The 20,898-nt window shown below is 41.4% G+C and overlaps 1 protein-coding gene across 8 annotated transcripts in view; it reads right to left on the minus strand.

Annotated features, from left to right (window-relative positions):
• LOC149256596 (superoxide dismutase [Fe], chloroplastic-like) overlaps positions 1–20,898 on the minus strand; it is a 156,818-nt gene that overhangs the window by 8,240 nt on the left and 127,680 nt on the right. Inside the window, exon 6 of one of the 8 annotated variants that reach the window (XM_089460796.1) lies at positions 661–875. The exons of the other annotated variants lie outside the window; for them this stretch is intronic. Coding sequence (XP_089316922.1) covers positions 834–875 — 42 coding nt within the window. The 3' untranslated portion in view covers positions 661–833. Of the gene's footprint in view, positions 1–660; positions 876–20,898 lie in introns of those variants that run through there. 8 annotated transcript variants of the gene reach the window in all.

Here is a 20,898-nt window from a genome sequence, read left to right on the forward strand (position 1 = left end):
TCTGGCTATAGGAGGTAACTGAAAATGACATGCGCAATTCAATAACTATCTTGTAGAGAAAATAAACTAATATCAAACTACGCATTCATACTTCAATCCCTCACCATTTGAGTCGCTCTGGCTATCGAAGGTAACTGAAAATGACATGAACAGTCTAATATCTATCTTGCAGAAAAGTAAATGAACAAAACAAAACTGAAAGAAATAAACAGTGCTGGAATTAGAACTAAGAAAATAAATCAGCAAAAAGACAAGATAATTCCATCATGTCATTAGTCATTAAAAAGCTATGTGCATTACTAGTCTACAATCAACCATTTGAACACACTTGCATGAATTAAAATTGCATGAATGAAAAATCTAATCTATCAAACTTGAAAGCAATCAAATGAGATAATGAAATCAAAGCAAAATTTACAAAATGAGATCTACTCTACCTTACATTCTAATATGCTCCATGACATCTACTTCACATCTCCTTCCATGTTGAGAACATCAAAGCCTTATTCAAATTCTTCAAAATTACAAAGTACAACAAAGTTCTCCAAAGCTTTCAAAAGCCATCAAAGAAGAACTACAAACTCCAAGCTAAAGAACTCACAAGCTAAAAGACTTACAAGCTAACAAATGAAGGAGAGATATCTCCTATTTATACAAAAAGATGAGAAGCCATCTCATTAATGAGAGTCCATGAATCTCTCCCTCTACCTCTAGAGTCCTAATCAAAATAGGAACTGATAAGACACGTCTTCTTAGAGTTACAATACAATTAGGAGATGTGACACATATCCTCATGATCCCATGATTCTTTCCACTCAAATTCGAATTTGGCCTTAGAGTGCCACATAAGGGTCTTCTAGAAGCCTCCTTTCAACCTACACATGTCAACAATCTCAACCCATTTGTTAGGTATAAGCATATGCACATTATTTCCTAATTTTTAACCTCAAATTCACTTAAAAGGCTTAGAATTAATAAAGATTGGAAAAACATAAATGTGGCCCAATGATAATGAAAATGGAATGAATGTGGTGACATAGTAGTGAAATGGAGGTGAAATGGAGGTGATATAATGGACATAATAGTGAAAGTGTAATGGAAATAAATGACATTTTCAAGACTCAACACCTGTCTTGATAACAAAGCTCAACAGTGGCCATCTCAACAACAAGTCGAAAATATCCTCTTTCCTTCTCCTCAGTTGTTGCTCTGTTATTCGCACTCCCTTCTGGAGTGAGAAGATCTGCTCACAACGACTATTGCTATGCAAAGAAACAATCGAACTTCTTGAGACTAGAAGTTCCTTGAGGAAAATTTTCCCTCCATGTGTGCTCTTCTTCCTTCCACCCAACGTTGGCATTGCTTTAGCAAATTGTTGCAAAAACCACTGTGTCCAGCGAGAGATCTGTTCAATGAAAAATTTGGGCTGCTCCCTCAGCCTCTGGAATCACTCAATCTAGTAGGATCAAATTTTTCTGCCCCTCAGAAAATCGAACCTCCACAAGTAACTCGGCCTCCTAGCAGAATGACTGCACTGCCCTTGGGAGTTTGCGCTCTGATACCATGTGAAAATTTCAAACTGGAATCCTACTGCAACAACTATAAATTATTCTCCTGATTGTTAATTTTATTTAACAATTTATTTGTTGTTTCTACAGCAAATATTGAAAGAAATGCTAGCACATACACATAAAAATAACAGAATTATTTTGGACAAAAGTCCTCGGAAAAACACAACATGGGAAAACCGGTGCAGCAGATGAGGTTTTTATTATTATGCAACAGTGAAATAATCTGAGCACAATATAGATTCCAAATACTAGCAATCCTACAAAGGAAATACTAGCAAAAATCTAGTGAGGAATTTTCCTCACCCCACAGGAAAATCCGGGCTCTGACTGCAGCTCCAAGTGAGCCGTCCAAGCTGCCTCTACGCTAGCTCTGCGTCACCCTAGTGCAATCCCTTCTTTGCTTAGTATCTCCTCAAGCCATCTAGTCTACTGCTGTCTGGGAAAATGTTTCTCTTGGCCCCCAGAACCTCTGTCTAGCTTCTGGCACTAAAACTTGGCTTTCCCCAGCATAATCGAAATTACCTTTAGAGGCTACTGCGTTGCCCTAGTGTTAACCTCTCTATTGCTCTTCTGCCTCTTTGCCCCCATCAGATCCTCTGACTCTTTGCACTTGCACTCATCGGATCTAGAAATCTTCCTCTGGCTTCACCGTCTCTGCCCCTCTCTCACTACTTCGATCTCTAGCTCTCTCTCTGAAAACTGATTGTTGCTACTCTGGAAATCGATCTGCTCGGAAATTGAACCTCACAAGTGTTTTCTCCATCACCACATCGACCTCCTCTTATAATCCTATGTTGGAGCACTAGCGGCCAAGATTAAAACATAGTCGATGGCTAGTATCATCTCTGGATCAATCCGTGTCAGTTTCTAGATGATTCTCGCCTTGACTTAATTAATACCAATTAATTAACCATATTCCCTAAGTTTAGAATTAAGAAATATTTAAAAAACAGTTAATAACCTAATTAAGTCATTTCTAGGCAGAATTTCCAGGAACGACTTCTGGGTTTTGGAAATCTCATGTATTCTAGCCTATCCACAAAATTTGAAGGTTAGAACACATCTGATGCTACAAAAACTAACACCAACGGCCAAGATTAAATCTTAATCAATGACTAGGATCATCTTGGAGTCGATCTGTGTGAGTTTCTACATGATTCACACCTTGACTTAGTTAATTCTGATTAATTAACCATATTCCCTAAATTTAAACTTAGGAAATATTTTAGAAACTGGTTAATAATCTAATTAAGTCATCTCGAGGTGGAATTTCCAGGAATGATTTATGGATTTTGGAGATCTCATGTATTCTAGCCTCTCCACCAAATTACGTGGCTAGAACACATCTGATGCTATAGAAACTAACACTCCCTCTTAGCAAGGACTGTGTTCTCTCACTAGTGCTGCACACCCTCCCACAACACCTTGTCTTTGTATCATCTTTGTCACACTGCTGATATTTGGCTGCTGCCCTCCAACTACTGCGCAACTTTGATGCTACATCTATGTTGTTGTTGACACTGCCAATACTGCATCTAAAACGCAAATCCCTCTCATCTGTTGTTGCTGCAAATAAAACTACTGCAACTGAGAAGCATCCAAAATACTGAATCAATTGTGTTCAGTAAGATCCCTCTCATCTGTTGTTGCTGCAAATAAAACTACTGCAACTGAGAAGCATCCAAAATACTGAATCAATTGTGTTCAGTAAGATGCATCTATCTCTCGAGTCTCTGACTACTACTAGCATTTGCACTGTCACTTGAATTTGTGCTACTGCTAACTCTACACTGAGCTACCTGCTCTGCTGTCAACACTGCACTGCACTCCTCAGCATCTCACTGCTACTAGTTTGCAACTGTCACTTTGGTACTGACTGCATCAGCTGCCATTGATCCATCCTGCTACTGAATACTATGGGCCCCCATATATAGGTAATGATCCATGAGGTGGACTCCTCAAGGATCCTGCCCAAATCTGTAGCTCTCTAGGGCTACAACTCCAAGTCACCCCACCTCACCCCTAAAGGTATGGTTGCCAACATCGCGAAGTCTTCCTCCAACCTGGAGGAAAACTTGTCGATCTCAGCTGATGTTGCCTGCTGGTCGTGCTTATCCGACTTGTCCTTCTTCCTGCATTGCGTGCTATAGTGACCGAGCTCACCACATCTGAAGCACTTGACGTTTGACATGTCCTTCTTCCTGCATTGCGTGCTATAGTGACCGAGCTCACCACATCTGAAGCACTTGACGTTTGACATGTCCTTCTTCTTCCTTCTTTGTTCCCCTTGCCCCTGACTGAGACCCTTTGATGCGAGGGCCACATTCTCCTCCTCCTTCACCACCTTCGATCTGCTATACTACTTCCATTGATGGAGCTCTTTAACAAAGCTCGCCTCAACTCCTCCTACTGCAAATCGGCCCACATCTTGTCCCAATCTGGTAGCTTGTCTCTGCCCAATATACTTTGGACAAAAACTTCCCACTCCTCAGAGACATTATTCAGTGTCCATCTCACTAGCTCTATTGGTTGAGGCGCTGCCCCAATAACTGCAAGTTGGTCTCGAACCTCCTGAATCCTGGTGACAAAGGGATCTATGCCTTCCCCCTTCTGCATCCTAATGCATCTTAGCTTTTCTTCCAGGAACATCTTCCGTTGCTCAGAAGTGCCCTGATATAGCGTGTAGAGGGCATCGCACATCTCTTTGGCAGTATCCTTGCCAGCTATGTGTGAGACAATATGGTACTGAACTCCATCCAAGATCAAGCGCTTCGCCCTTGAAAACTCCATCTCAAAAACTGTTGAAAACTCCCTCTTTCCTTCTGCTTGGCTGTTTCTCTGCTACTCCCACTCCCTTCTGGAATGCACAAATGTGCTAGCTACTACTGCCAATCTGCCTGGAAAAATCGAAATTCTGAGATTTGAAGTTCCCTGAGAGAAATTTTCCCTCTGTTGTGTGTGTTTTTCCCTTCCACCCAACGTTGGTTCTGCTGCTGCAAAACCATCTGCATCCAACCAGAAATCTGCTCAACGAAAATCTGAGTTGCAGTTGCTCTCTCTAATTGTTGGAATCACAATCCCAGGCAATTCAACTTTTCTGCAACCCTGCAACTGAAAATCGAATTTGTGTCGCAGCAACTCGACTTGCCTATCAAGGAACTACACTGCCTCGAGAAAATTTCAGCCTGCTGCTCCCATTGAGCAGCGAAATTCTCTTCTCCACTTCTGAGCTTCTCAGTTGATCACTCACGCTTTGATACCATGTGAAAACTCCATAACTGGAATCCTATTGCAGCAACTCGAAATTATTCTTCTAATTGTTAATTAATTTAAACAATTTATTTTCTACAAAAAATACTAAATAAATCACACTGCATCCTTCACAAATAAAATACTACGGAAATAACAACGCTGGAAACTGAGAAAATTCTAGCACACACACATAAAAATGACACCCTTATTTTTGGACAAATGTCCTCCGAAAAACCAAACTTGGGAAAACTGGTGCAGCAAGAGGGTTTTAATTATTCTTCTAATTGTTAATTAATTTTAACAATTTATTTTCTACAACAAATACTGAATAAATCACACTACAACCTTCACAAATAAAATACTATAGAAATAACAGCGCTGGAAATTGAGAAAATACTAGCACGCACACACACAAAAATCACTGTTATTTTTGGACAAATGTCCCCGGAAAAACCCAACCTGGGAAAACCGGTGCAACAAGAGGGTTTTTATTATTATGCAGCAGTGAAAATATGAGTACAATCTGGATGCACAAACTAGCAATCCACTACAGGGGAAACTTACCACAATAATTAGTGAGACAAATTTTGTTTCACCCGCCACTAATCCAGCTCCAAAACTGACTCTGAAAAGGCTCCATGATGTTGATTTCTAGTAGCATCGTATGTGCTCTAAGTCTCAAATTTTGCAGGGATGCTTGGGCACAATATTCCAAAGAACCCAGAAAGCGTTTTTGGAAATTCCACCCGGTGACTGTTTTATTAAAATAATTAATTATTTTAATGGAACCCTAAGTCTAAACTTAGGAAATTAAAATGATTAATGGGTATTAATCTAACTGTGGGTGTAACTTCTAGAAGAAGACGAGAATCAAACAAAAATGATCTTAGCCATTGATTAACTTTTAATCTGGGTCATTGAATGTCAACGAGAAGATTATTTAAGGAGGCTTGAGGGTCATTTGGAAAACACAAAGAATTGATCAGTCAAATCAAATAGCTGAAGCTAGAGGCAGCGCAGTGATTTGTAGTGATCACGTAGAGGGGCAGAGGGAGTTTTTGTTGGAGGATCTTCTCCGTAGCCAAGAATACTCAGCAGAGACGCAAAGAGACACACAAAGGAAGCAACACAAAGGGCAGAAAGGGTGACACAGAGCTAGGAAGGGCTCATGCAAGCCCCACGCAAAGCAACGCAGAAATCTAAGTTTGTTGAGGAAGATGATGTTTCTGAGCCGAGAGGGCTAGAAAAGGCTTCTAAGGGCAAATCGATTCTCAGTTGTGCTGACGCAGGGCCTTAAAGGTTGACGCTAGCCCATGCAGAGGTAGCGCAGAAGTAGCTGGGGACTCATCGGTTCAACTACCAGATCAACAGGGACTTGCAGTGTAGAGTAACGTAATCTCACCAGTTTCTTCTGCTAAGTGATTTTCTCTGTAACTGGATTGTCGGGAAGGCATCCAATAGTTGTATCAAAAATACTTAAATTTAATAATAAAAACCCTCAGATCTATTGCACCGGTTTTTCCTGCATTGGGTTTTTCCGGGGACGTTTGTCCAAAAACAACTGTGCCATTTGTGTGTATCTTTCTCTATAGTTCAGTTTCTTGTTTCAGCGTATTATTCAAATGATGTAGGCTACAGTGTATATATTTCAATGTTTGCTATAGGAAACTGCAAATAACTTGTTCATGTAAATCTAACAAGTAGAAGAAATATCATCAGTGTTGCAAGAGAACCTAGGGCTGAGCAAAAATAGAGATCAAAATAGATGTAGGAGGCAGCAATTTGAATTTCCAGAGGGTTTGCACAGTCCAGGCCAGGAGGGCTGAATTTCGAGGAAAGTCTCTCTTTGAGTGAGTCGACAAAAAGGAAGGGCTTCCAGATCGAAATGCTGTCGTGGCAAAGGGAGCAGCATTGAGCCTTAACGTGAGGAAGAGCTGGTGGGACGGAGTTTTTCTGTAGGCCGTTTTTGCTGGGCAGAAAGGCATCAAAAGAGAGAAGAGAAGCACAGTGAGAGAATTTTTCCTCAATAGACCTCCCGCCAAAGAGTTCATTCTCTTATTGGTTGAGCAGCAACAATAAGAAGCAGAGAGGAGCAATTCGACAGTTTTTCATGGAAGAGATGGCAACCAGTGCTTTGAGAGATCAGGATAGACTGGACGGAGCATCCAACTATGTCATCTGGAAGGCAAGAATGTCATTCCTTTTAGATGAGCATTCCCTTAAGACATATGTCGACAGTGTGGTGGTTAAGCCTACAGATCTAGATCCACTGAAGAAGTACAAGGCAGAAATGGAGAAGGCAAAGAGAATGATCCTCGAGGGTGTAAAGGATCATGTAGTCTGTCACATCACTAGCAGAGGGACTGCTAAGGAGATGCAGGATGTGTTGCCTACACTATATCAAGGATCTTCCGAGCAGCAGAAGATGTACTTAGAGAAGATATTGAGATTTGCACAGATGCAGAAAAGGGAGCACATGATCCTCATGAAACTTCAGGATACCCGAGGCAAGTTAGCAGCCATGGGGTCTACACCTCAAGGTTCCGAGATGGTGAGACTAGCCCTAAACTCAGTCTCAAAAGGGTGGAAAGTCTTTGTCCAGAGCATCCTGGGAAGGGCAGCTTTGCCAGACTGGGATAATATGTGGGCAGCTCTCAAGCAGGAAGAGCTGAGGAGAGATCTAGTCAAGTGCAACCTTGACGGAAGCAACAGCAGTGGGTTGAAGCCCAAGGAGGAGGATGAGAATGAAACCCTTGCATCGAAGGGGCAGCAGGAGCAGTGGAGGCAAAAGGACGTCTCGAAGATAAAATGCTTCAGGTGTGGTGAGATGGGTCACTATGTAACACAATGTCCTCTCAGGAAGAAGGACAAAGATGAGAAGCACGATCTGAAGGCTGCACCAGCAAAGATCGAGGAGGAGGAGTTCGCCATGACAACCGAGATACCTTTAAAAGGGAGTTGGGTTGATTTGGAGTTGTAGTTGGGCAAGATCCTTGACAAGTCCACCTCTTAGATCAATTCCTTGCTACGAGAGCCCAGATCAGGAGTAGTAGGATAGACAAAGTGTCAGATGGTGCAGAGGAGTGTTGGAGTGACAGATGCAATGGCTAGAATGCCAAGCTTGAGCAGCGTAGTGCAAAGTTGCAACAGTGCAGGGAGGCACAATGCAGTAGTAGCAGCAACACAGTGGCTTCACAGGGACAGCGTCGGTCTAGCAGTAGTCAGATCTTCAGCATCGAGATGCATCTATGTTGAACACTTGTTCAGTAATTTGGGACGTTTTTCCATTGCTGATGCAGTAGTTGAAGCAGTTTGCAATGCAAAGGCAGTTGGCAATGACAGTGCCAGCAGCAGCATAGATGCATAATTTCAGACAGAGTTGCTATAAGGATGCAATGTTGATAGTGGCAGAGTCAGTAGCAGTACAAATGTAGTGTTTTAACTTTTTGCAGTGGTTGATGGACAACAGGTCAAACATCAGCAGTGCAGAGGACGATGTTATAAAGTTAAGGTGATGCTTCAGTGGGAGGCATTGCTAGAGCACATTCCTCGCTAAGAGGGAGTGTTGATTTCTGGTAGCATCAGATGTGCTCTAAGTTTCAAATTTTGCAGGGAAGCTTGGGCACATGTATTCCAAAGAACCCATAAAGTGTTTTGGGAAATTCCACCCGATGACAGTTTTCTTAAAATAATTAATTATTTTTAATGGAACCCTAAGTCTAAACTTAGGAAATTAAAATAATTGATGGGTATTAATCTAACTATGGGTGTAACTTCTAGAAGAAGACAAGGATCAAGAAGAAATGATCTTAGCCATTGATTAGCTTTGAATCTGAGCCGTTGAATGTCAACGAGAAGATTATTTAAGGAGGCTTGAGGGTCATTTGGAAAACGCACAGAGAGTTGATCAGTCAGATCGAATTGTTGAAGCTAGAGGCAACGCACTGATTTGTAGTGATCACGCAGAGAGGGGCAGAGGGAGTTTTGGCTGGAGGATCTTCTACAAAGCTAAGAATACTCAACAAGAGGTAGAGAGACACACAGAGGAGGCAGCATATACGGAAAAGAGGGTGATGCAGAGCCAGGAAGGGCTCACACAGGCCCTACGCAGCGCAGCGCAAAAGTCTGAGTTTGCTAAGGAGGTTGACGTTTCTGAGCAGGGAAGGCTGAAAAAGGCTTCTGAGGTCAAATCGATTCTTAGTTGAGCTGACGCAGGGCCCTAGAGGCTGATGCTGGCCCACGCATGGGCAACGCAGAAGTAGCTGGGGACTCGTTGGTTCAGCGGTCAAATTAGCGGGGACTTGCAGTGTAGAGTGAGGTAATCTCACCAGTTACTTTTGCTAAGTGATTTTCTGTCACTGGATTGTCGAGAAGGCATCCAGTGGTTGCATTCATAAATACTTCAGCTTAATAATAAAAACCCTAAGATCTGTTGCATCGGTTTTCCCGCATTGGGTTTTTCTGTGAACGTTTGTCCAAAAACAACTATGTCATTTGTGTGTATCTTTCTCTATTGTTCAGTTTCTTGTTTCGGCATATTATTTAAATGGTGTAGGCTACAGTGTATATATTTTGATGTTTGTCGTAGGAAACTGCAAATAACGTGTTCATGTAAATCTAACAAGTAGAAGAAATATCATCAATGATGCAGTAAGAATTCCCGGGTTTAGGGAATTTTCACACACAAAACCCCTGCATCAGCCTCTACATCAAGACTGCGTAGCCACTGGTACACGCTGCCTAGAACTGCAACTAATCAACTTCTCTTCCCAATACAGCCTCTGAGAATGACTCGCTAATCTCTTCCGGAAATCTTCCCGGCCTTCAGCAGCCGAATCGACCCTCTGTCTGGCCAAATCGATCTTCTGCCTCTGAAGCTTTTACGTTGCCTCTACATAGCCTCACTGAGGAAACTCGGCCCTCTTGTAGCTGACTCTCCGGATCTGGAAAATCTCCTTCGGATTCACTATCCCTACCCCTCACAAACTACTTCATCTCTGGCTCTCCGACAATTGACTGTTGCTACTCTGGAAATCGATCTGCTAAGGAAATCAAACTTTTGATGTTCTCGTGTATCTTCTCCAAGTGCCGATCGACTTCCTCTTATAATCCACTGTTGGGGCACCAACAACCAAGATTAAATCTTAATCAATGGCTAGGATCATCTTGGAATCGATCCGTGTGAGTTTCTAGATGATTCACACCTTGACTTAATTAATTCTAATTAATTAACCATATTCCCTAAGTTTAGACTTAGGAGATATTTTAGAACTGGTTAATAATCTAATTAAGCCATCTCTAGGTGGAATTTCCATAAACAATTTCTCAGTTTTGGAGATCTCATGTATTCTAGCCTCTCCGCCAAATCTCGTGGCTAGAACACATACGATGCTACAGAAACTAACATTATCCCCATTATGTTCCGTCATTATTCGCATGCCACCTATTGATTGAAGGATGTACTGGGAACACCTAATAGGGTCGTCTACTAGCAAGTCCTACCTACGGAGGTAACAGTATTACGTAATCAAAGCACCAACTTTGGAAGGTAAGCCATGTATAAGTGTCAATTTTCCCTTGATTAACAAGTTGGGTTCACTTAGATGCACTAATGATTATTGTACCTAATGGTGAATATGCAACAGTGGACATTGTGTGATTGGCAGGCGATTTTCATCATGGATCAGACAACTTAAGTGGGGCCCAAGTTCAGTAGAGGGGCATATAACACCCTACAAGTGAAGTGTTCAAAGCCATGGGACTCCAACCACTTGTAGAGCATCATTCCATTACATGGGCACCTACAGCAACCCCAACAGTTTTCACTTTGCCCCACATTATTCATGAGATGATGCACTTGGACTAGTGTGCCCTAGTTGGCTTAGCAGTGATCACATGGGTTGGTAGCTAATATGAGGCCCAAATGTGGTTTGTCTCACTCCTTGAAACATGGGAGGGCTAGCACCATCCTCGGAGCCCTCAACGTTGGAGCAAAATCCCTCTATTCTATCACCAAGAGACCCATGAGCCCTATTTCGTGCCCCAATCACAAAATTGGGGTCCACAAGATGATTTGCATGGAGATTTAGGGGACAACCCCTATATCATGATTTATGGAGCCCTCTACACTCACTTTGGCACTGGAGGAGCCCAACACACGCCCTAAGAGGGCCTACACATGCATGACATCAAAATTTTGGCCTATTTTGTTAATTTGCAGCTCAGTGACAAATTCCAACCATGGGACGAGATTTCTGCTTTCGAGAGGACCAATTTTGACTATTGAAGCGCTCAATTTGGACAAGGGAAAGTGTATATTTCAATTAAATCCCACATGTGCATATTTGATTAGGTCGGCCCAAAAGATAAATTGGACACCCTTGTAAGGCTATAAATACAAGTGACCTCAACCTCATTTGGAAAATCATCTTGGATCACTCTTCTATTCTCTTCCTTGGTTTTGGCTCGCACAACTTTGAGGCAAGTCCGCAAAAAATGGGTTTGCACGAAGGCGAAATTGTAGAGTTCAAAGCTCGCATCTCTGTTATAGGGTTTTGGGTCATAGCTGCAGGCATGTCACGAAGAAATATCCGCTGCAACCACACGTTGGCCGGCTCATCCATGCGACTGAATCCTTTTAGGCGCACACACAACACGTCATCCTTGCGGTTGGAAATTAGGGTTCAATTTTCATCACTTGCTATAGTTGACCGCAAGTCTCTGAAGTTGACTACAATCTGATAAAGTGATATCTGATCAGTACTCTTGCTGGAATCGTCTTTTGGATCTTGTTAAATTGATTTTGTTGGGATCATTTTCATGGATATTGTTTAGTTGTATGAATGAAGATATGGATCATTGTACTCTCTTTTGTTGAATCATTCAAAGACAATCTAATAAGAAGAAGAATTTGAAAGGATTTTCCCCATAATGGCTTTTGCCCTGGTCTCCAACCAATCGTAGTATCTCTATGTGTGAAGGTTTTTCTTCTATCGTTCCTTTATGTTCCCCTGCATTGATGATAATGTTGTTCGTTCTATATAATTGCTTCTGAATAGTGTTGTAAATCTGAATAACGTTAATTTGCTATGGGGTGAATTTAATATGCAAATGTTGAAATGCAATTATCAAAGCGAAGAACAATATATCGCTAAGAAAAATTAACATGGTATCAGAGTTACGCTGAAGAAAAGTCATTGAAGATCACCCCTATGAAGACACATGTGATGGAAGCAAAAGACGATGGTGGAGACCTAAAAGAATACTAGGGTTTGAAGGAAACCCTAGTCATTTTGTGTATTAGGGTTTGATGGATATTTTAAGGTTAGTGTTTCGAAGAAACCTTGGATTATGGAAAAAATTTGAGATATGCAATCTAGAATCCCTAGCATGATCAATGTGAAGGTGTTCATGTTGAATTTCCATGACCTTAGGTCTAGGATAGAATCTTAAAATCTCTGACGCTACCAAACCAAGAATCTCAATGATACTACTTTGCACAGCAAAATATAAACAACAGTAAATCACACATGCACAGAATATAGACAATTTTGTACAATAACCCAACTTCGTTATATTAAACAACATATAATACAACAGTCTAGGGCTCTCGTACCAAGGATAATGGCCATCATACATCCACTAGTAAAAGATACAACACTGGGGCTTGGTGTCAATCCATAGACAATCAATCTGCCCTCAACAAGATACTCTGACCATTTGGCTATTGCATGCTCTCTCAGCTCCTCTCAATCGTACCCTATACCTGCCCAGTTCTACGACTCCTGATCTGCAGCTCTTGCCTCTATCAATGCTCCAAGTCCATCTGGCCATTGAACCTCGGCTATCTAATCTTCTCTCTAGTTGATCATTCGTCCATGTTCACAGCGCCACTTGTGAACAACTCTCGATCTTTCCGCAGATGCTCCTCAGCTACTCAAGGACTTAAGCCCACTCTAATTTTCCTGCGTTGCTCCAATGAAGACCAACATAAGGCATGGAGGGTTGCCACCTATCACTGCAAGATGTCCATTTCCCACAATGAACACAGGCTAGGAGGATTGCCCATCATTTGTTGTAGAAGTCCTTCTCCACACACAAGTCTCGGCCTCCACAAATCGCTCTTCTCGTTCGTCAACCGTTGAGCTCAACAACTGCCACTCTAGCAACTACCTTTGTCCACCAAGGTGTTGCACACCGAGCTCCAACTTGGACACTATCACGCTACCCTCCAGCAGACCATAAATGCCCAATCATGTCCACACTTGATCCACTCTCATGCTGCCCTCCAACAGTCCACAAGTGATCAAGTCCACGCTATAGCATCTACACCTAGTTAGGGCATCCTCATACCTAGGAGACCCTTACACACGACTTCCCACAGGTTTCTCATCAACTGCCCTTTGCTTCTGCAATAGAGGATCTATTGCACAAATCTAGGCTCTAATAATATGTACTCACCTAGGACATCGATCCAACGTGAGATCTTCTCCTAGTTGGAGTTCATTTATGCCCAAGGGAACTCCAAGAAATGGTTCCCACAAGCTTCAAACTAATTGATCCAATAGTGGTCACAAACTATGACCCAACACAAGGAAAAACTTGAGAAATAACATACATTTCATCCGTTGTTCATGGACTAAAGTTTGGTCACTGGTTAGGTAATCTTTGCAGCCCACAACAACCTACCATCTATGATCAAAACCTCCACCAAACACTGCGACCTCCTCAAATCTACAAGTCTATGCCACTCGTCGTCTTGATAAGCACCTACAGCACCCGGATTAGGCTTGTTTAGCCCTCCAAACAACCACCATAGGTTTGCAGCCTAGTCTCCACAGGTCTGTGATCTCCTCGGCATGTTCTAGCATGAAAACCCACGTCAACTAGCCCATAATAGGTTCCCTTGAGTGCAGTTGTCCCTCCTTGAGAGACCAAGGTATTTTGCTACTGTCCTAGCCTCCAACCAAGCCTCAGTCTTCCTTCAAGTACTACGGCTACCCTACATCTTCACCTACAAGTTTGCGACAGCCTAGATTTGGGACTATCCACCGTCAACCGAACCTTCAAACAGGCCCAGAAATGACCCTCTGTAATGCGGCTTCCCTGCTAGCTAAATCTTAATTCAAAACAGTCATAAGGGAGACCCTTAACATCCCTTTTCCTTTGTTGAAGATACCCTATCCTACGTCCCAAAACAGAGACCCTTTTCCTCCTCCAACGCGCTGCCTTTATCTCTTGTACGCTGCACTTGTGTTGCACCAAAGGATGAGTGAAATGACTCATCTCACCTCTCTATTTATACACATAGAAAGGGCTCCTTCCAACGTCCTCCATGGGTTGTCGAGCTATCAAGGAGGCTTACTAAACTTAAGCCGACCTTAAGTCATATGGTGCCAACCCAACATTAGACTTCAAAAATTCATAACTCCTTAACGACAACTCGGAATTGGATGATTCTCGTTGCGTTAGAATCTTCTCGCCGAGCGCTATCATCCTCATCCATCACATGTCAAAAACTCGTCATGGTTTTGGCCCAAACATCTATGGGTGCAAAACCCCAGTCTTGGGTTCTAAGCCCACAAGCCTACTTGTGGCGTTTTGACCTCCAACCCTCAAACAATAGGGCTTGGAGTACCTCCCAAGCTACCCAAAAATCAACACTCCCTCAAAGCGAAGGAGGTACTTCCAAGTCTAGGAAGTAACCATCATCCGACGACGACACTAGCCCATCTGGCACTCATCACTGCAGCATACCCTATAGATGAATCTAAAAAACTTGGTAAGGCCTCTGCCTCAGCACATCTGAACCTAAAGATCCCAAACCTCCATAGGGTTGCTCCCTCTAAGCCTACACGATCTCCACTGGATAAGTCCTGCAAGCACTCATCCTCCTCGATCAAATACCACTCGTGCAAATCCCACCAGTCTCAAATATGCAACATCACGACCTGATGAAGACTCTAGCTTGCCAACCTATAGTCCGTCACATGAATCCATCTCAATCAACCTAACCTCGTCCATGTAAAAGTAACTCTCAAGTTGTCCCAACCATCCATGACAAATCAACGGAAGTTCATGATCAGCAATTTGCCCTACAACAAACTGTTGTTCACCAAGCTCACCACCAATCCACCAGAACTCCCAGCCCATCTCGCCATGTAACCTGTCAAGACCACATCTCCATGTCCTCAACTGAACCCTCTGCTCCATGATCTAGACACTGACAACTCCCTCCGAGTTGCTTCACTATGCACACTCTAATTCACTGTCCCTCAAAGTAGCTCAGATATGCTCCGATACCATGTTGAATTTCCACGACCTTGGGTCTAGGATAGAATCTTAAAATCTCTAACGCTACCAAACCAAGAATCTCAACGATACTACTTTGCACAGTGGAATATAAATAGCAGTAAATCACACATGCACAGAATATAGACAACCTTTTACAATTTTGTACAATAACCCAACTTCGTTATATTAAACAACATATAATACAACAGTCTAGGGCTCTTGTACTAGGGATAATGGCCCTCATACATCCACTAGTACAAGATACAAAATTGGGGCTTGGTGTCAATCCATAGACAACCAATCTGCCCTCAACAAGATACTCTGAACATCTGGTTGTCGCATGCTCTCTCAGCTCCTCTTGGTCGTACCCTGTACCTACCTAGTCCTGTGGCTCCCAATCTGCATCTCCTGCCTCTATCAATGCTCCAAGTCCATCTAGCCGTTGAACCTCGACTATCCAACCTGCTCTCTAGTTGATTGTTCGTCCATCAAGCATCAACATCGAGACTCCTTTCGAGTTGTTCACAGCTCCACTTGTGAACAACTCTCGATCTGCCCACAGCTGCTCCTCAACTACTCGGGGACTTCAACCCACTATGGTCTTCCTGCGCTGCTCCAATGAAGACCAACATAGGGCACAAAGGGCTGCCATCTATCACTGCAAGATGTCCATCTCCCATAATGAACACGGGCTAGGAGGATTGCCCATCATCTGTTGTAGAAGTCCTTCTCCACACACAAGTCTCGGGCTCCACAAACTACTCCTCTGGTTTGTTAACCCTTGAGCTCAACAACTACCACTCTAGCAACTACCTTTGTCCACCAAGGTGTTGCACACCGAGCTCCAACTTCGACACTATCACGTTGTCCTCCAGCAAACCATAAATGCCCAATCATGTCCACACTTGATCCGCTCTCACACTACCCTCCAACAGTCCACGAGTGATCAAGTCCACGTTGTAGCATCTATACCTAGTTAGGGCATCCTCATACCTAAGAGACCCTTACAAACGGCTACACATAGACTTCTCATCAACTGCCCTTTACTTCTGCAATAGAGGAGTTATTGCACAAATCTAGGCTCCAATAATATGTCCTCACCTAGGACATCAATCCACTATGAGATCTGCTCCTAGTTGGAGTTCCTTTATGCCTAGGGCAACTCCAACAAATGGCTCCCACGGGCTGCAAACTAACCGGTCCAATACTAGTCACAAACTGTGACCCAACACAAGGAAAAACAGGGGAAATAACATACCTTCCATTTGTTGTTCATGGACTGAAGTATGGTCACTGGTTAGGGCATCCTTGCCGCCCACAACAACCTACCATCTATGATCAAAGCCTCCCCCAAAGACTACGGCCTCCTCAATCTACAAGCCTCTGGCACTTGCTATCTTGATAGGCACCTACAACACCAAATTAGGCTTGTTTATCCCTCCAAACAACGACCACAGGTCTGCAGCCTAGTCTCCACAGGTCTGTGATCTCCTCAGCATGTTCTAGCATGAGAAACCACATCAACTCCCAAACAACTTCCCTTGAGTGCGGTTATCCCCCCTTGAGAGGCCGAGGCAGTTTGTTGTTGTCCTAGCCTCCAACCAAGCCTCGGTCTTCCTTCAAATATTGCAGTTGCACTAGATGTCCACCAATAGGTCTGCGGCAGCCTAGATTTGGGACTGTCCACCCTCAACCAAACCTTCAAACAGGCCCATAAATGACCCTCTGTAATGCAGCTTCCCTGCTAGCTAATTCGTACTTCAAAACAGCCTTAACATCCCTTGCCCTCTGCTGAAGATACCCTAGCCTGCGTCCCAAAATAGAGACCCTTTTCCTCCTCCAACGAGCTGCCTTTATCTCTTGTACGTTGCCCTTGTGTTGCACCAAAGGATGAGAAAAATGAATCATCTCACCTCTCCATTTATACACATAGAAAGGGCTCCTTCCAACGTCCTCCATGGGTTGTCCAACTGTCAAGGAGGCTTACTAAACTTAAGCCGACCTTAACTCGTACGGTGCCAACCCAACATTAGACTTCAAAAATTCATAACTACTTAACGACAACTCGGAATCGGATGATTCTCATTGCCTTAGAATTGTCTTGTCGGGAGCTATTATCCTCATCCATCACATGTCGAAAACTCACCATGGTTTTGGCCCAAACATCTATGGGTGCAAAACCCCAAGCTTGCGTTCTACGCCCACAAGCCTACTTGTGGCGCTTTTGCCTCCAACCCTCAAACACTAGGGCTTGGAGTACCTCCCACGCTACCCCAAAATCAACAGTTCAAGCACTTGTGACAGATTTGATGAAGCCCTAGATGGGATAGTCTCTATTAGGCCTGGTTCCTGATGAAGTTGGTTGAAATATTAAAGGCAACAAGTGTTATATGAATAATGGATAGTCACAACCCTTGAAACTGGTTGTTCATTAAGAGGGAGAAACTCTCCATAAGATCCCTATACATATTGTCATTTGCATTAAATGTATAGAGAGTTCCTTATTGTTGAAGTTTTCTGACATAAATAGACAAATTTCTGATGTTGTTCGTCTACAGCGAGTTTCAGTCTGAGAAGAAATGGTTCTCTTAATCTAAGCCCTAGCCGCATGGAAGAAGGCTTAAGAGTACGATTATAGCTTCCCAACCACATGGAAGAAATCCTATGGGTGCAGTTATGCCAGTAGGTCACAAAATCTGAAGCCTCATGCACGAAATCAGAAGTGCACCTGGAGTATGACAGTCCTACAAATATGGAGCAGACATCAAAAAGTTCTATGAGTAGGGAAGTTTGAATGTTTGACTTACTATAGAGAATGTAAACATGTTGACTAAACTTGTGTTTGCGGGGGACCGAAATATGCATATTAGTATGTTATTTTGATTTGATCATTGAAGTTAGTATATGACAATATTTGATAACAATTGCAAGGGTTTGACAAGATTTAGCTTGTTGGCTTGACTTAGTGGGCATATTGGCTTGGATGATCGACGATGTTTTAGAAATTTGACATGATGCTTGATGGTTTACAGATATGTTTTGACTTATGGATTGTTTAAGTTCACAGTGATAACAAATTAGGGTTTTGATTTGATAACTGATGGTTTGCCTTGATGACAGTACAATGTGGGCATAGTTACTTTCAGTGATTAATGTTGGCATTGACTCTATATTGACTTCTTTGGCTTTGGCACTTTGGTTGAAGTATAAACAATTGTGACTTATCCTTGGTATATGCATTTGTATCTAGTGACAATTCATGCTATGATAGCAAGATGGAATATGATATTGCTTAATAACAATTTCTTGACATGACAATAGATGAAATCATGACTTGGTATTTGGATATGAGCTCTACCTGTTACCTAGTCCAAAGGGTTTGGTATAGTGATATTGGCAGAAACTTTTATGATTTAAGAAAAGTCTTTGGGTAGAAATCACATAAGAGAAATTTTTGATCAACGTGTTTCGAACCAACTAGTGTGGTTCATCATCAGGACCAGATGAAGAGGCAGACCATGGAAAAGGCTTAAATAGAGAGCTATGTAGAAACCATAATTTCAAGTAACAACTATATTTGAACAATAATATTTAAATTATGATATTAATTTATTAATATATTAAAAACAAATATTATTAAGTAATGGCTAGTTTTTGAAAAATAATATTTAAATTATGATATTAATTTATTAAAAACAAATATTAATAAGTAACAGCTATATTAAACGACTAGTTTTTGAAAAATAATATTTAAATTAATTTATTAAAATCAAATATTATTAAAAAAATCTATTACAAGGAAATAATTGAAAAACAAAAAAAACAAAAAAACTAACAAGAGTCAAAAAATCAAAGTCAAACTCGAAACAAGGAGGTAAGTCAAAAATTATAAAAAGGAGTCAAGACCCTAATCAAGACAAGATCATTTAATAAATAAAAATAATTAATGGAAATAAAATAAACTAAAATAAAAATAATTAATGGAAAATAAATAAAATAAAACAAAAATATACACAAGTCAAAAGAAATATATATATATATTCAAAGAAAAATAATCAATAAATAAAATAGGGTCAACAATAAAATACGGGGTTGAGGCCCATTAAACAAATAACAAAAATACTAAAAGGAGTTAAGAACGAATAGGATGATAAAATACTTAAGAAAACACAAAGGATCAAGAATATAAATTCTAATGAAGAATAAACCAACAACAAATACTATAAAAAGGACACCAATACCTACATAAATAAATAAACAAACAAAATAAACCCCAAAAAGATAGCTAAAAAACTAGAAGGACAAGACAGGGACCTAACTTCTACTAATAATCCAATCATCGTCTCTATTCAAATTATTGGGTCTTTTGTCGATTTCTAGGGCCTCCCTCAATTTATGATGATGGAAATGACTAACCCTAGCAACGACTTGGGCTTCCTCAATGCAGATGTGATGCTTAGATTTATCTGCATGCTCTGCCAAAGCAGAGAGGGTCCTGCCATGCTTGATGTCAACGGCATGCACATGAATCCTTTGATTAATTGAGCGACCAGTCTCACCAATGTAGGGAGTCCCACAAGAGCATGGGATATCATAAACACTCTTCATATTCTTAGGGTCCACTAGATCTTTTATAGATCTAAGGGAGCTCCAGATGGTATTTAAAGGCCTAAATGTTGAAGCCACCTTATGCTTCCTTAGGACCCTCGCAATCTTGTCAGTGGTCCCTTGGATAAAAGGAAGATGAACACCAGAAAATCGATCCTTGGTATCTTTTATGATTTTGATATTTGTTTTGATCCGGCATCTAAGGCTTGATAAGTTGACTTAGTTGATTTGATTGTAAAATGTTGATTTGTGTGAGGCTGATCATATTGGTTTGGTCAAGTGTTATGTTTGCATAAAGCAAGCTTCCTGAGCCTAGTATGTTCACATTGACAATTACCTGGTGAAGCCAGGAATATGGGCAAATCCAAAACTCTACTTAAAAAGAGGTCCAAGGTATGACTTTAATTTTGGTTTTATATATTGATGGTCTATTCTTGACAGGTAATGATCAAAGTAAGAGGGAGTTGGCGTCTGAAGTTTGAAATGAAGAATCATGGCATGATGAATTATGTTCTGAAGTTGAGAAAAGAAAATCTATATCATGAATCTATTGAAGTGTTGTTGAAAATTGGAAATGCAAATCCTTGGACACTTCGATTGAATTATGCACAAATATTGCTAGACCTACCTTGGCAACCGACATTTGATTGAAGCATTGATGTTCCGTGTGAACACTCATCCATAGATTCATATGTTTTGCATAAAATTTGAGTCAATTCATGATTGAGCCTCTTCATACACATTGAATTTCCACCAAGCACACTTCGAGATATTTGCATGGGATGATCAGTTTCTGGTCGAAGACATTCTTCCTATGATATGTGACTGCATGGATGTACTGATGTTATTTGGGATCATTATTGATGAGATGAGCACATTTGGATGCTTCCTTAGTACGAGATCTGCCATGATATTTTTGGATGAGATGTCCATAGCTTTAAGCACAACCGAGGTTGAATATGATGTTGATGGCATAGCTAGCTATCAGGCGGGTTGAAGAATCTCTTTAGAGAGTTGCTTGGGCATGTATTGGATATGACAAGGATGTGAAAACTTTTAAATAGAAATCCAACTGCAGTGATTGATATTATTTTTTCTACTTATTAATTCAGAAATAAGTTATTCACAGTGTTTCTACAGCAAATATCGAAATAAATTCTACTGCAACCTTCAT

The sequence above is a fragment of the Pinus tabuliformis genome, chromosome 7 (assembly GCF_031772625.1).
Source record: "Pinus tabuliformis cultivar Carrire ecotype Pingquan chromosome 7, CPIR1, whole genome shotgun sequence".
NCBI lineage: Eukaryota > Viridiplantae > Streptophyta > Pinopsida > Pinales > Pinaceae > Pinus > Pinus tabuliformis.